We start from the raw sequence: 16,915 nt of genomic DNA, 5'->3' as shown, positions 1-16,915 counted from the left end.
CAGTATATATATAAAGTAACTTGTTCATTCTGTCTAATGTACAAGTTGGGGGAGATTGTTACATATTTGATGATGTCACAGGTATCTAAGTTGTTTAGTGTGCAGAAATGAAGATCAGAGTTTAACCAGAAATCAGAGTTTATCGACTGCCAGTTGGATCAGAGTTTAGCTATGATCAGAGTTTGCAGGCGGCTGATTTCTAGGAGAAGATCTGGATAAGTAAGGAAGATAAAGATCAAGGAAGATTGTGCAGATCAGGACAACAGAAGGATAACTATTGATTGGATTATTTTAGGAAACAGATTATTAGTAAATCAATCAGTAGATATCATGTAATTGTGTGTATAAACACAGCTTAGGGTTTACTCTAGATGACTTGAATATCGAGTACATTATTCTTGTAACCCAGCAGCTCTTAGTGATAAGTTATACATCACTAAGAGAGTATTTGTAAGCTACTGTGTTTTGTGTGAATAAGAGTTTAGTTAATTCATTCTCTTATTCGTGTGTTTTGTCTTGATTGTGTTCACTATATACAATAATATAGTGATTTTATTCGGCCTAACAGCATATCTTCGAGAAGCTTCCACAAGCTCCCTGACAAGGACAACTCGCTAGACTACAGAGCAAGACCTCCTCTGGTCTTTATTCTCTATCTCTCAAGGTGAACAACTCCTCAGATTACAAGGTAGAGTCTTCGATAAGCCAACAGTAGGACTCACATGCACCTAAGGGCGTCCCCCTAAGCACAATGTGTCTCCTCCTATCCTTCAAACAATGATTTCTTTGGCTGATTATACATTTTAATAGATTTGGCGCGCCCTGTTGTTGTGTCAGGATAACTTGAAGCTTGGCCCAGTCTTGAAGCTATCAACCCATTATGTTCTTTTTTACCCATTATGTTCTTCTTTTATGGGCTTGACCTGCGTGATTGATCTTTATTTTCGTGTATAACACTTGAAGCTTGGCCCAGTCTTGAAGCTATCAACCCATTGTGTTCTTCTTTTATGGGCTTGACCTGCGTGATTGATCTTTATTTTCGTGTACAACAGATCTCACACGTACGAACTAATTTTAAGAAAAAAATGAATATATATAAAGGGTTATGGTGTTAAAAAATAAGTCATTCTTTTCAAAAAATTTCTTATGTAAATAATGAGCGCGTTTTGGCGTAACTTAAGTGCTTATTGTTTATTGCTTATAAATGAGAAATTAAATATAAATGAAAAATATTTTTTATTTTTGTGTGCTTGAATAAATTTTTTAATATTTACAACTTATTGATTACAAAAGTTATTAATATAATAAAGATTATATGTATTATCTTTTAAAATGGTCCTCTATATATTTGTAAAATCAAATTTCAAAAATAAAAATAAGTCACTAAATAAATTAGACTTTTCTATTTCTCATATTCGGACTTACAAGTCGGAAATTGACTTATAAATTCGTTTACAGATGATTTATTTCTGATTTTTAAGTCCACGAGCTAGGCTTATAAGCCAAACCAAACAACCAATCATTTTCAATTCTTTATTGAAGTTAAGGGGCTGTTTGGATGAGTTTTAAATAAATGCTTCTTGCTTAAAATAAATAAGTGGAGTAGAAGTTGGAAGCAAGTTAAGACTTACAAGTGATTAAAGTGTTTGGTAAATAAGTAGAAACCCTGAAACAAAAGCTAGGATTCCTAGTTTTTTATAAATACTTCTTGATTTTTTACATAAACAGTACGAAATAAGTGCTTCTAACTCATAAACTTGGAAGCCGGCTTTTAAGCAGTTGCCAAACAACTCCTAAATATAAAATATACTTTTAGAAATCACATCAATCACTATAAGAAAATAATAACTAAATAAGAATTTATACTCGCTACTCTCATTCATTTTTGATAAATTTTATTTTATAATATTTCAATATTATTTAAAATATGTTATAATTATATATTTATTTTTAAATAATTGATATTATGCATTGTAGTGCATTAACCTCACATAATAAAAATTATTATTTATAAATTTCTTTTATAAATTTAATATTTTTGATTCAAAAAAATTAATAACGATACTTTTTAAACTATATGTCTAAAATCAAAAGTTAAATATTTGAAGAGAGGGAGCAAATATTTGTTGAGTCATGAATTATCAAAAATATCAGATATTGTTGATACAACCGAAATTTTTAATTAAAATAAAATATAATTAAAAATCATTAAAATATTATTTAAAATTAATGGAAGGTTAATGAAATTTTTTTAGTTAAGCTGAGGTTCTTTTGAAAAATAAATTTATTTTTTATTTCATATTTATTTTAAGTAATAATTCGTTTCATATCTATTCTAAAATGATAATTTAATTCGTAAATTTAGTTAACCAGCAACATAAAGCATGTGAGGAAAAAAAGGAGTTAAAAAATGGAAAAAAGTCTGACATAGAATTGACACTACACCAACAACCAAACACATGACAAAACATCGTAAATCCAACGGTCCACGACAACCCACCTGCACAGTAGCTACTATACACCCTGCCGTAGAGGATCAAGAATAGACGGCCCATATAAAACACAAACGATCATCTAAAAGACACAGAAACATCATCATCTTCTCAATTTTCACCAGTCCTTTCTTCCCTCTTTGAGGCCTTTTTTTTCTTTTTTTCTTTTTCATTTTTTTCTTTCTTTTTTCCCTCTTTGTTTCTCCTTCTTCTTCCCCACAAAACCCTTTTTTTAATTTTGATTTTTATATTTATAATTTTATATTTTATTTAATTAGTGGAAGATGCAGTATCAGCAGAGGTTGAAGCAGCAGCAAGCTCTGATGCAACAATCCCTTTATCATCCTGGCCTTTTAGCCCCACCCCAGGTCCTTTTTTTCTCCTTTTCTTTGTAAAGATTGCATCTTTTGTCATTTTTAATTGATTTTGTGGGGTGAATTATGTTGTTTGATCATTTCGGGGTGTTTTATTTTGTAAAGATTTGATTTTTTTTGACTCTAGGTTTGATACTGTGAAGATTAAGATGTTATTTATTATTTCTTGTTAGTTTCTTGATTTGATGTTAAGTGTTTGCAAGGAAATTTATGGGAATTATCTCGATTTTTTGTTGCTTGTTATTTGTGAAAGCTGAAATGCCCACCTTGCTTTGCTAATTTCGAGCTAGTTATGTGTGAGGGATTTCTATTTTTTTTCTTTCGGAAGAGCCCTAAGCCACAAGACTTCTATAATAAAGACTGTTGGATGAAATGGAATAGAATTTAAACTACATTTATGAACATGTTTATTCCCTTTTAAGCCTCTTCATTTTACAAGTTAAGATAAAGTTCAGTGCCGACAATTTGCAAATGGGTTAACTGTGAAATTCTCATCGGAGATGATGTGTATTAAGAACTTTCCCCAGGTACACAGGGTCTTAATTAAATATCTTAACTTTTACATGATTAAATGCTACTCCCTCCGTCCCGGTAGATTGTATACATTTGCTTTGGACACGGAGATCAAGAAAAAGTGTAAAAAGTAAGTAAAGTGAGATGAAAAGTGAGTAAAGTGGTGGGACCCATTTATATTTAATGATAAATTTGAGATAGTGGAGGAAAATAGTGGGTGTAATAGTGTTTATATTATTATATAATGGAGATGGTGGAAGAAAGAAGTGGGTGTAATAGTATTTTATATTATTAAAAGTTACTATATTTGGAATGTATATAAATGATGGGACGTCCCAAAAAGGAAATTGTATAGAATTGATTGGGACGAAGGGAGTATAAGGTTTCAATCCAGAATTTGTTAACACGTGGAAGTGAGGGAGTGTCACAGATTTTCTTACTATATTTCCTTGCATTATAAGAATGTATTATTGAAACAGTCTGTTCAATTTATAGAAACTATGTATTTTATATATACAGATTCTGTTTTTAAGCTTGTTTTTTGTTTGTATAGAACTTCCATGGAAGCTAGTTTAGAGTTAAAATCGGGATTTTCTTGTAGAATAATCAGTGTGGTTATTTATCATATAATCTGACCTGAACTATCTCGAAATCACTAGGAAGTTGTAGGATGAGGAGATCTGTTCAGCTATACCATAGTAGTTTTATAGGTGAAGAAATTAGTTGTGTTAGGGTAGTAACAATCAATTTTCGGGAGGTGTTCCATTTGAGAACACTAGAACATAGTTTTCATATATGCATATATATTTATATATAGAGGCTTGGATTCAAACGAGTAATAGATGTATAGTTGGAGAGCGCGGGGGGGGGGGGGGGGGGGGGGGACGGAAGCACTAAGTAAGAAGGATCAGATTTTTAAAAATAAAATATTTAATGTGGTCTTAAAATGTATAATATGACAAGTTTCTTGAGAAATAAGTTTGTTTTGGAAGTAGCTATATAGATATTTTTTTAGGATACCATGTCATCGCCATGCCAAATTCATTGCATGTGTTAGCAATATCCATCCATTAACATATTTTTACTTACTGGAGTAATAATTTTGTCAATTGAAGTGATTAGATTTCAATCCCTCTGACCATGCACATTAGTGAAGCTCGATACTCGGATCTTCAGTGACCACTTCGATAATTAACACAATTGCAAATGAACCTTCAGTTTTACCTTGTATCTTCTGCATATCTCGTCATGTGTTTGCACCTAGCTTTATTCATTCTTCTCCTAATTTTTAATTTCCTTCATGTTTCTTCAATGTATACTTGCTTCATTTTAATCTTTTAAACCCAACACGGGATAAATTTTCGTTGATTGTTTATTTGTACTTTGGATGTAACTTGTGTTTTGAATTTTTTTTGTTGTTAATATGGGAACTACAAATAAGTGGTTATCGATTACTATCGGGTTACATATAGGTGCCATTCTCCCCTTTACTTCAGTGTGAGCTAAAAAAGATAGTATTCGATCTTTATCTTGATGAGTTTATAAGAATTATACTCTTGGACATGGTTTTCGTACGATGTTCATGTCATGGTTTTGACATATACGAGAGAGAAGTATTATCAGGATATATTAATGGGAGCCTGTGAGGCCTTATTTTTATTTTCCTTCTTTATATTTTCCATTTCCTGTGTTTGATTACTTTATTGAATGCTTTTGTTATGCTATAGAGTTTATGGTGTCATCAATAGGAACTTAATTTTCAAATTTCTTTCTGCATAGCAACTTCTTGTGGTGTCATACTTTTTGGCACTTGGGTGGGCAGTTGATACTTTTGAATGCTCTACTGATACTTCAATAACCAGGTCATGTCTAGGATTTGATTTTACCTTGTCTTCCCCTTTCAAATTGCAGATAGAGCCTATATTGAGTGGTAACTTGCCTCCTGGGTTTGATCCAAGTACATGCCGCAGTGTGTGAGTCTTTTCATTTTTTCTTTCTTGTTCTCTCTTTTATTTTAAACAACAGTTTACTTTGTCTTTTTTTTCTTTTATTTGGTTGTTTATTGTTGATAAGTTTTCCACTTTATTTTGTTTAACTATTTTAATAATTTTGCCATTTATGTCTTGCTAAATATTTGATGACAAGCAAAGATTAGGCCATTTATCTTTCATATTCCACCTTAATGGGTATTAATGCTCTTTTATCTTATTTTCTTTAGCCCTGCCAAGGTTTTATGTATTTCTAAAAATAAAGTATATCGGTTAATGTCAATGGTTATCTAGCACTTTTCAGGAGTTGGTGTGTCTTTAAACCATAATTAACTTTGGTTTTTTTAGAAATATTAATACTTTGTATATTGTGGGATGGTGCAGTTATGTTGGAAATGTTCACTCACAAGTCACAGAACCTCTTCTACAAGAGGTTTTTTCTAGCACTGGTCCCCTGGAAAGCTGCAAGCTTATTCGTAAAGAAAAAGTAATATCATCTTCACCCCATTTTCTTGATAAGTATCTGTCTACTTGCTATCCCAATCAGTTAATGTTTGATTCATATTATGATTTCACTTTGATAAATCTTGAGTTCCTTCTGTTGTCCATACTTGTCCATCAGTAATGCTAAATACTTTATCTTGTAATTTTGCCTTTCTACTACTCCATGTATTTGGCCTCTCAAGTTTTAGGCTATAACATTTATGAAACCATGTTGAGGTTTGTAAAACCAGTTTTCTACATATGCAAAGCATAAACTTGGTGTGTGTGTGTTTGTGTGTATGTTCTTGTTCTTTTGCATAAGATTATTTTTAGGCTTGAATCAATAAATGTTCTATGCGCAAATTTACAAAGCTCTTAAAACGTACTTGAGAAGATGCTGGTATCTTGTAGCAGCTAGTAGTAAAATACCCCAGGTCTATATTGTTCTATCCTTCTACTTGATGAATATCAAATATTAAGGTTGACTAGCCTTGTTTGCTTTATACCTTGAACATAACAGTCATTGTTTCTGTATTAGCAGTCATCCTATGGCTTTGTGGACTACTTTGATCGTAGATCAGCTGCTCTTGCCATTGTTTCTCTCAACGGAAGGCACTTGTGAGTAAAAGGCACATTATTTGTAATGACCTAATTATTATATTTTATCGGCTTTCTAAAGTTTGAATCTCAGGTTTGGACAACCTATCAAGGTTAACTGGGCATACGCAAGTACTCAGAGAGCAGACACATCAGGTCTCCCCTCCCTCCCTCCCTCCCTCCCTCTCTCTCTCTCTCTCTCTCCCTCCCTCTCTCTCTCCCTCCCTCCCTCATAATCTTCAAATGAGGTAAATGGTTCAACGTTTGCCTTTTCATTTGGTGTGTAGGTCACTTCAACATTTTTGTGGGTGATCTGAGCCCTGAAATCACAGATGCCACTCTATTTGCTTGCTTTTCTGTTTATAGTAGTTGCTCGTAAGTTCAGTTTGTGCTTTTACCAGCTGTATATAAATATTTTGTTTTTTAAAATTTTGGGAGGAAAAGTTAAGTGGAACTATGACATTATCTTAAAACGTCTTGGGTTTATGGCTGCAGAGATGCAAGAGTGATGTGGGATCAGAAAACTGGGCGTTCAAGAGGATTTGGGTTCGTTTCTTTCCAGAATCAACAGGTATTGAGTTTAGTGTTTTAGGGTTTTTTCTCACTTTTCACATCCTTGTGTTATAATATGTTATACTTCCCCTTTGAGCTATGATGTCTCGATTACTCTATCTAAGCTACTGCCTCCATGATGTAACTGGTTGATATTATCTTGTGTCCAGGATGCTCAAAATGCAATAAATGAATTGAATGGTGAGGAACAATTCATCTTCTTGTCTGAATTTATTCTGCTTTTGTAGAAAATTATTCTTCCCTTAATAATCGATCTGTACGAGAAAAGGAAAAGAGCAAAATGAGATGTAGTAATAAAACTGCACCGCAAGTTGGAATTGGTGCTTATGTAGTATGAATTTGACTTGTTATGCAATGTATAATACTGTAGGTAAGTGGCTTGGAAGCAGACAGATTCGTTGCAACTGGGCTGCAAAGGGTGCAGGAGCTGATGACAAACAGAACTCAGATGCCAAGAGTGTCGTTGAACTAACAAATGGAACATCTGGTGAGCTCATAAACTACAGTGCTACAAAATTCTGAAGCACCTGAATTAGACTAATCAAAATACTTGATAAAGTATTGTTTCTGTATTCATATATCTGCCTTCTTGTTCACGTGTTTATAACTGTCTAGTACAGTTAACCTGGTTGTGCATATGCCACTACGATTAACCTGGTTCGGTCAGAAGTTTCCACCTAAATAGAACAAATTTTCCTATAAAGTATAAACATTATTATAGTGATCCAATGAAGGGCTCTAAAGATTCTTCTGGGTTGTAATACTGGTCGTGTAGTTTGGCCTGATTATTCATTGTGTTTGAAGAAGAATAAAACTGAGTTTCATGGGGAGGGGAGACACAAAAATCATACTACGGATGGTAGATTATTGAATGAAACTTGAGATACTTGGGTCATTAGGTTCTTCTATTATTGATATATAGTTCTAGGTGCTTCACTGCTTATAGCATGCGCTTATATTGAATGAAACTTGAGATGCTTGGGTCATTAGGTTGTTCTCTTATTGATATATAGTTCTAAACTTGTAGGCGCCTCACTACTTATAGCATGCGCTCATATGAAGATGGATCATCTAGTATCTGTGATCTATCCATACAAGAATTTAAAATAAAATCATTTTCTTCTTCATCATCTTCTTCCAGTTGCAGATGATTAGTGGACTACAATTAATGTAGAACCTATTGTTCTCTACATGAGCTTTTATGTATGAGAAGAATTTAGGCAACACTCAACTTCAAAAAACAATCCTCTGGTTGCTATTTTTAATGATAATGCAAGGGTATGTCACTATGTCATGTGGAAATAGCCCGTAAAAGAGTTTGAGTTTAAATGAGCTGAGGCGCCTGCAGCTGATGTGATGTTTTCAGAAACTCTGTTGTCTAACTTGAGTTGAATTGGAAGCAGTTTTCTCCTCTCACAATTCCTTCATATATATATATAGATTTTGTTTATTGTTCTCCCTATCTTGCATTTCATGATTACTACTCATCTGCCTGCCTGGGCTGACCAACTCTCTTATGTTTTGCTCCACGTCAAATTTAAGTCTTAGATCTATTTATATGGTATTCTACTTGGTTTTAGTGTATGTTGAATTAACTTTGATCAGAAGCATTTTGTTCTTGTGCAGAAGATGGTCAAGAGAAGATCGATGATGCCCCAGAGAATAATCCTCTGTATACAACTGTATATGTTGGCAATCTTGGTCCTGAGGTTAGTTAATATGAAGATATTTTGGATGAAGTCTTAGGTTCCTGTCTTTAAAAGTCTAATTCAACTGCCGGTGTCTTTCCAGTAATACAAGATAATGTAAAGGTGTTTTTATATAGGCAGCTGATAGTACTCTGTTTTAACCAACTGGGTTAGATAACTGTCTTGAGATTGTTCTCTTGGGTTTGTGTGTTTGGAAACTTCTTGTTTCAGAAGTGTTTCTCACAAACAACACACTTTGCAGGTTACTTCTGTAGATCTTCACAGGCATTTCCATGCATTTAATGCCGGAGTAATTGAAGATGTTCGTGTTCAACGAGATAAAGGTTTTGGTTTTGTGAGATACAGTAACCATGCCGAAGCGGCTCGCGCTATTCAGATTGGGAATGCTAGGATACTTTTTGGCAAACCAATAAAGGTAACCTACTTGATACCGATTTTTGGTGACTGTGTGCGATTGTGTTTTAACATATATATTGTGATTCAGTCTAGGTATAAGTCAGTCGTTTCTTCATATTGTTGGTTTTATTGTGCTCTTCATTGTAACGAAATACAATTCATTCAAGTGTTTCCTTGATTGTTTTTCTGCTTCGACGCAAAATTCATTGAGGCCTCATTATGATGCAGTGCTCGTGGGGTAGTAAGCCAACACCCCCTGGGGCTAGCTCCACTCCTCTACCCCCTCCAAGTGCTGCAGTTGCCTCGGGATTTTCAGCAGCTGATCTTGCCGCATATGAAAGGCAGCTCGCTTTAGCTAGGATGGGTGGTGCACAAGCGCTGATGCACCAACAGGTCCAGCGTATGGGTGCCGCTGGTCAGGCTATGTATGATGGTGGGTACCCAGGCATTGCTTCTACTCAGCCACCTATGTACTTCCAGTAATATTAATGGAGCCATCTTCTTTGGCAGAGGATTTATGTTAAAAATATGTAGGATGCGTCTTAATTTTTCTATTTTCTTATGGTAAATTTCGGATGCCCCAGTGGTGTGCATCAGTTGTAGATTAATATTTTCCGTCGGGATTATGAATTAAACAAAGCTTAAACCAACCACGTCCACGAGTGTGGGCTGGCAAGTATCCCTAGTGTCTCTCTACTCTTATGGTTTATTTCTGCTTTAAGTACTTCCCATTAAGATGATTTGCTTACATCAAAATTTGCACTCCCTCCGTCCGACATTTTTTTCCCCAGTGCTCGATTGCATTTTAATACTCCCAGTATTTTTTCTTTTCAGAAAATAAAAATGTAAAAGTAAGTTATAGAGTGGAGCATTAAAGTTGATATATACCGACGGAAAGGGTATACATTTAACAAGAATTAATGAAACGATACTTGGAGCAAAAATGGTCCAGATGAACGATTATGCATTCCCTCGTTTGGTGTTCTTTTGCTGCCTCATGTTGGGATAAACTTAGCATTCTCTCAGTTAGTGGCGATTATTATTCATTTGCTGATTGGCTTCATTTAGTTTTTCAACAACGAAGAAGAGAAGAGATTCGTATTATCGCCATTGTTTGCTGGATGTTGTGGAAGAGTCGGAATGATCTAGTCTGGAACCGGCACAGTTTGGATTCCTCTAAAGTGGTGTGGAAGAGTGCTCAAGATAACACATTTGATTGTTTTATGGGTTACATGACCCATGAGGACAAAAATGAACACCGGCAACTTCTTGTGGTAATAATGTTAAAGTTAATAGTGACACAACCATTTTTGAAGATCTGAACTGTTTCAGCCATGCTTCAGTAATCCGAAACCATGAAGGAGCACTTCTTGAAGCACGATCAATGTGCGAGAGAGGAAATCCTAGTCCTGAACTAGCTGAGGTCATTGGGATTAGGGAAGCTTTAAGCTTAGTGAAAGAAACATGGGAAGCTGATGTTGTCGAATTTGATTGCTTGCAAGTGGTTCAGGCTATTAATTCGAAGTTCTTTTTGTCTGCAACTCTTATTTAGGGCGGGTGATAGAGGAACGTCACAATATTCTCGTAAGTTTAATGTACAAAAACATTATGTTTAGATTTGTTAAACAGTCGGCGAATAGGGTAGCTCACTGTTTAGCGAGGTACGGTTATTTAATAACTGATCGTAGTTGCAGACTGAAAGATGTCCACTCCGAGTTTAATAATTTTTCCGGCAAAAACAGAAACAAAAACAAAAACAAAACAGGATTAACATATAATTTGCTTTATTAATATTTGACCGGAGATTATAAATATGACATAAATATGGTATATTCATGTAGGTTGGATTACTCGAAATATAATTATAATATTTTTTAGTTTAAAGAATATAAAAATTTTATGTATTAAGTGATTTGGAAACAAAATCATTATTCATTTGTGTCCTTTTTCATTTCACAATCCGAGTATGACTAATGTTCGAAAATATGTCCTGGCTGGTTCGAATATTTCAATGAATTCTTTGCTTTTCGTGAAAAAAGAAATAGCAAAAATTTAAGATCCCTCCCCCTTTCTTTAAAGACTCCCGCAAAAATCTCGTAAACACTTCGGAAAAAACTCAATTCTCACCCTGGACCTCTATACTTAAAACGGAACAACTCAGTTCTTTCTGAAATGGGCTTTCTATATTTATATTACTATTCAAGAACATCTCTCTATGCATTAGGATTTAATTTTGATTATTGTATCTACCAATTTCCGGGTGTTTTTGTATTGGGGTATGTTTTTTTTGTTGCATTAGGATTCACAGTCTTTGTGTATAATGTGAAAATTTAGTAAAGCTTTGACTTTTATGTGATTTTTTTAGGTTTTGAGCTGGAATAGTGGGTATACCCAATTGTTTTTTTTTTAATTCAGAGTTGTATTTCAACTGTTTATATTTTGATTTTAAATGTTGTATTTATGTGTTTTTTACACTGTTAGTGTGTTTCTGAATTGATGGGCCAGGAGGTGATTATGTGCTATGTCTGCCTGTTTCAAATCTGTTTTGTCAGAGGCACTTAAGGTTGTATGTTAAGGCTCATGCTGGAGAGATTGATAGTAGCATTTTTCGAGCCCACAAACACGATATTTTGCTTATAAAGAACTTCTATCGGTTTGATATTGTATCTAATATTATCGTTATGTAACTCTATTGAGAAGTTGTCTTTGCCTCTTAGAAGTAGGGTAACCAATTCTGACTCTACAATACCATGTACATTTGCTTTGTTTGTTTTTGGAGAATTAGAAGATCTTAAGTCTTTTTTCACTTCTCGTTATTGGGTGTTTAAGTGTGGCCTGCTAGGATGAGAACTATAGTCTAATATCAGACTGACTACTAGTGATTTGAAATATCTGAATTAGTTTGTAGGACGTATTTTTTTATGTGTCCCATACATTTTTAGCACTTCAATGAGTTCGCAACTTAGGTCTCCTTTTGCATGTATTTGGTTTAAAAGCTTTGCTCATCGTCATCACGCACCAGGTTAGATAGCAAGTGTGCACTTGCAATCATGTTCATTTCAAAGTTTTCTCAGCTAGGAGCTTGGGTAGTCGAGAATCTGATTAGAGGTATTTTCTTTTGCGCTAGTTGTCTAAGTGGTTAATTGAAAGCTAATGTAATTTGATTTCCATATATGCTTATTGAGATATTTCTAATTAATCGTCATGTCATAGAGCCCCTGGTATCTGTATCAAGATCACCATATTTATACGCTGTTTGACATCGGAATTTGCAATCTCTGGTCAGTGTTATTTTCTGATGATGTATACTCTCTCTGTTTTTTATCTGACACAGACAATATTCTTTTTTTTGATCTCTATAAAGAAAATATTAAGAGATGAGCCACATTCGTCCTACTGTATGGTGCAGAGCAGAGGCGGAGGGACATGGGGGCCTCTGGGTGCCCATGCCCCCGTAGGTTTAAGAAAAGTGTATATGTTTTTATATGAGATCCACATATTTGACAATATTAATCTACAAAATATTACTCCTTGTGACCCTGGAATGTTAAAAATTGCCCCTAGAATGTTAAAAATTAGAAAGTGCCCCCTTGAGCATTGTGTTCTGCCTCCGCCACTGGTGCAGAGTTCAAGTTATTTGCCTGATACTCGATCACGTGCTTTGGAGTCTGATATGGCAAAATAGTTGTTTTTGCATGAAAAGATAGCTAGAATTTTTATCAAACATATGTGTGTGGTGCATTAAAAACATAATAGCTAAGGAGTTTTACTGTAAACATAATGGTTCACAGTTGAAGTGTATCGAAAAGAATGCCAGGCATAAACCGTGGGAAGGTGAGGATCAAGTCATCAAGCAGTTATGCTTTACCATTCTTTTAATAATATTGCGCAAGTTCTTCTCCTAATCATGTCGAATAGCTTATAGCCCTACTTCATCCACCTTGGCTATCTTGAGCACTTTTTCAAATGTTCAAAAACTTAGATCAAAATACAAGTTACAGTTATAACTTGTTTCCCAATATTTTTAATTTTAGGTACATCCAGTAAGATAGAAACCCACGAATTTGATCATTATGATCCGCTGGAAGGTTTATTCTTCATGTGTTAAGCATGGCTGTTCCCCCCTGTGTCAGCATTCCCGGAGGTGAATGATGGCAATTCCCGAAATGCTAACGTCTCCTTTATATGGCTGAATGTTTTGTGAGTTCCTCTCTTCAAGAAATTTCCTTCTTGGTAATCTGCTCAATCACAGCGTTGAAATGCAGTCACATTATCTGGTCTGGTTGCTGTTTTAGTTCATGTCTTCCTGATTTTGTAATGCTTCTTCCCTTATAAGGCTTGTTGGTACTGGTGGAGTAGGATTTGGCTGGCAAAAAGGTTATAATTGAATAATTGCATTAGAAAACATATCTTTGTATGTCATGCATCTCTTGATAATTCAGATTGATTTCTTTGGTTTAATGAAAGTTTACTTTTATGTATCAATACCATGCAAATGAAGCAATATAAATCATGAAATAAAGGTGTTGAATGTTTTATTATTTCAGGTGTTTTCTCCTTTCAAAGTATTTGTTGATTCATTTGTTACCTCTGTTTTCATATTTTCTTATGCTCTACAGACAATTTGTTCTCAAGGCCTGGCTTTTCATTTTCAGAAACTTTTAGTGTGTATGCTTTTTTGCACTTCAGTTTCTTTGTTTGTCTTTAGTTAAGCTTTGATTTGTTTTTTTATCAGATGCGTGAACGATTCTTTTCCACAGCTGATAAAAGCCGAGGATGAAGGGTGCAAAGGAAAGCAAAAGTTTTGGTCCCTTGAAATCAAGTCTCGTTCACCATTTATATTGCTAACAACAAGGTAATGGATACTTCTTTTAAACATGGCAACAACTATAAATAAATAATGTAGAATTATATTGTTATGTATTTTCTCTATTTAATATGTTGACACAGTTTGTTCCATTTAATTTTTAGAGAGGAGTCATCTCACATTATTTGTAAAAATCTCTCTGATTTATAAAATTTATACTAGGTACCGTCCTCTTTTTTCCAAAACATTTGAATAATTCATTTGAATAATGAAATAATTTAAATTCCAATAAATTCTAATTTACAAAAATGTCCGCTAAAATGAAATGATTTAAATTCAAATAAATTCTAACTGTAATCACTAATTATAGTTTATAAATTATTAGTTTGTCGTTAAAATTTACAAACCAATATTTTATTAGATTAATGTATAAAACTAAAATAAAAAAAATAAACTCCTAATCTATCCAACTCGCCAAGACTCGACATACCAGTCATATTATCGTTTTTCGGCACCGTGAGCATGACCGGTTCCAATGTCCAGGCTGAAAGAGCATGGCCCGTCATTGAACCGGAACGGCAGATGATGGCTCGAACGTCCGTCTTTTGGCCGGCTCTAGATATAAAAACTATCATGATTAAAGCTCTCATGCATGCCAGGTCTTGCTCTTTGACTATTTTAAATATCGTCTTTTATTTTAATATTAATGTAAGCTGTCGTGATTGAAGCTCTCATGCATGCATAGTCTAGTTGTTGGACTATTTTAAATATCATCTTTTATTTTAATGTTAATGTTTTCATGTGGTGTTTGATCTAATAACAAAGATTTGTGAATGTCAAAAAGGGGGGAAAATTTTCTGATACAGAACTATTTTAATGTTTTCATGTGGTGTTTAATTTAATAACGAAAATTTGTGAATGTTTAGGGTGGGTAAAAACTTTCAGACAATGAACATGACTGTGATGGGCTAATTATTGAATAAATTTGACTATAAGAAAAAACATATATATATATATACATGCAATATGCAATCACCAGGTTTGCAATGCAAAAGTTATAGTTCATATAGAAACCATAACATGAACGTCCTATTCAGAAAACAAGATTAATACCTATTGATAGAGGACATGAAAAAAACGTTGTCCTAATATACCTAAATAATGGACACACACACACATATATAATATAAATATATATAACACGTGAATGTGATAGTTGAGAAAAGGTTGTCCATGCATAGTGTAGCAGCCGATAATAAGTGGTACTACTGCACTCCTACTTGACAGTATCATATATATCTATGCATATCCTTCGTAACTAAAATTCTGGAATTATAGTTGACAGGTCACTTTAGAATATGTTGTGAATTATTGTTTAGAAGTTCCAGAGGAATGAGCCATGTGTGGTAAAAGAGTCATCACCAGTCTCTTCAACCTCGTCCATCCCATAATTAGGACCCGACAAAAGCAACTCATTCTCAAAATCATCAAAACCCTGGAAGTAACCGAACTCAGATACACTTTCAGTCTCCCAACTCATGGTCCGAAACTCATCCAGCAATGAGTTCTCCACACCTACTTGACCCGTATTCGACGGGGCTTCCGCCTGATGTGCTTCAGCCTGAGGATTATTTGCAGAACACTGAGGGGGTGCAGAATGCGCGAACCGAGCAGCCTCGACTTGTATCTGACCAGGAGTGAGTGACCTCCCGCCTGGAATGTCCGGCGGGTTGTCAGGAAAATTGAATTTGGCAGATGGTCCCCGAAGACAGAACTGAGCCGCGTCGAAGGCCCTAGCCGCCTCCACAGCCGAATCATAGGAGCCGAGCCATATTCTCTCCCGGCTATTCGGCAGCCGAATTTCGGAAACATACTTTCCCCACTTCCTCAGCCGCACGCCGGTGTACTTGACCTGCTGGTCATGACCAGCTTGGCCACTAGATTCACGTGTCACATTTATATCCATTGACGTAAAATTATAAAGTTGCCTAGCTAGCTAGTGTGATTTTTGGAGTTCTTGTTTCTAGTTATTGATGATGAGAGTGGCGGCTTTGAAGTCATATATATAGGTACTTGTTTGAGTACGAGAATAGACATGATTAGTGTTTGGCATGAGAGTGAGAAGAAGAGGCGAAGACGGTGGTCATATGATTTGCAGCAAGGATAATGAATAGGTGGAGGGAGGAAAGACATGTGGCGGACTTAGGACAAGGGAGATTCCTAGGACCAAGTAGATGTACGCGGAATGGAAACGTTTCTATATTTAGGAGTGCTGATGCACTGTGCATTACTCATGTCTATTTTTTTTACAAGTAAATAGAGCTTCTTACATTTTATATTCTAGTTTTTCTTATTTGCATAGAGCCAACAATTTTAGGATGTTAAAGTATTTAATATTAAAAAATATTGAAGATCAATCGCTTTCGCTTTCAATTAATCTCTAACCGTATATGTAATTTTAACAGTTTTTTTTAAAATAAATTTAAAGATATGGATATTTGAAATACTTTCATGTTTTTATTCCCGGACAAAGTTTTACAAGTCACCATTTTACATATATTTTTAAACAAAAGTAAGGATCTTACAGATGTTTTAGTTTATTTTTGAAATAATATATTGCACAACACCTTTTAAAATAATAACCTCTGTATTAGTTTGTGTTTTATTTTCTTGTCTAATCCTCCCTATGTCTCCTCAATTTTTTACGTTATTTTTTGATATGTTTTTTAAGACTCGTGTTAAGTACGATTGGATTTTTTATTTGAATTTTTTTCAGATCCGAGATGGATTGGATCTGGATTTGAATTTTAAATATACCGATAAAAACCTGAAATCTGTTCCAAATCCGATCCGAAGCCGAAACTCGACAAAATCTAATAACATATACATATATATATATATAATGGCTCAAGTTCTATCAAGTACACAAAAATACCTGACTTGTATACATCAAATAACTGAATATAATGATTATAACTGGTAA

General features: G+C 34.5%; 2 protein-coding genes across 3 annotated transcripts; one reads left to right on the top strand and one right to left on the bottom strand.

Annotated features, from left to right (window-relative positions):
- The first annotated feature begins 2,583 nt into the window (after positions 1-2,583).
- On the top strand, positions 2,584-9,804 carry LOC108200016 (oligouridylate-binding protein 1). Of its 2 annotated transcripts, none has more exons than XM_017368071.2 (12): positions 2,584-2,860; positions 5,291-5,352; positions 5,752-5,854; positions 6,392-6,468; positions 6,542-6,603; positions 6,735-6,822; positions 6,943-7,018; positions 7,170-7,200; positions 7,391-7,507; positions 8,647-8,729; positions 8,971-9,144; positions 9,354-9,804. In XM_017368071.2, the coding sequence occupies exons 1-12, from the start codon at positions 2,777-2,779 to the stop codon at positions 9,606-9,608; spliced, it is 1,212 nt and encodes a 403-aa protein (XP_017223560.1). In that variant the 5' UTR covers positions 2,584-2,776; the 3' UTR covers positions 9,609-9,804. The 2 variants fall into 2 exon arrangements, with proteins under 2 accessions (XP_017223560.1, XP_017223561.1); XM_017368072.2 differs by having other exon boundaries at positions 2,587-2,860; positions 8,650-8,729.
- Positions 9,805-14,972: 5,168 nt separating this feature from the next.
- On the bottom strand, positions 14,973-16,192 carry LOC108199012 (ethylene-responsive transcription factor ERF017). Its single transcript, XM_017366778.2, has one exon. It carries the CDS (start codon positions 15,896-15,898, stop codon positions 15,308-15,310), a length of 591 nt encoding a protein of 196 aa, XP_017222267.1. The 5' UTR covers positions 15,899-16,192; the 3' UTR covers positions 14,973-15,307.
- Between the last annotated feature and the right edge of the window lie 723 nt (positions 16,193-16,915).

This window comes from Daucus carota, chromosome 8 (assembly GCF_001625215.2).
Source record: "Daucus carota subsp. sativus chromosome 8, DH1 v3.0, whole genome shotgun sequence".
NCBI lineage: Eukaryota > Viridiplantae > Streptophyta > Magnoliopsida > Apiales > Apiaceae > Daucus > Daucus carota.
The sequence above is the reverse complement of the archived record's forward strand: the minus strand, read 5'-3'. Positions and strand labels throughout refer to the sequence as shown.

Coding starts and splice junctions, on each gene's coding strand:
- LOC108199012 (XM_017366778.2), bottom strand. CDS start 15,898: ATGGATATAAATGTGACACGTGAATCTAGTGGCCAAGCTGGTCATGAC.
- LOC108200016 (XM_017368071.2), top strand. CDS start 2,777: ATGCAGTATCAGCAGAGGTTGAAGCAGCAGCAAGCTCTGATGCAACAA. Junction 6,604..6,734: donor TCAGAGAGCAGACACATCAG/GTCTCCCCTCCC, acceptor TTTGGTGTGTAG/GTCACTTCAACATTTTTGTG. Junction 7,201..7,390: donor TGCAATAAATGAATTGAATG/GTGAGGAACAAT, acceptor ATAATACTGTAG/GTAAGTGGCTTGGAAGCAGA.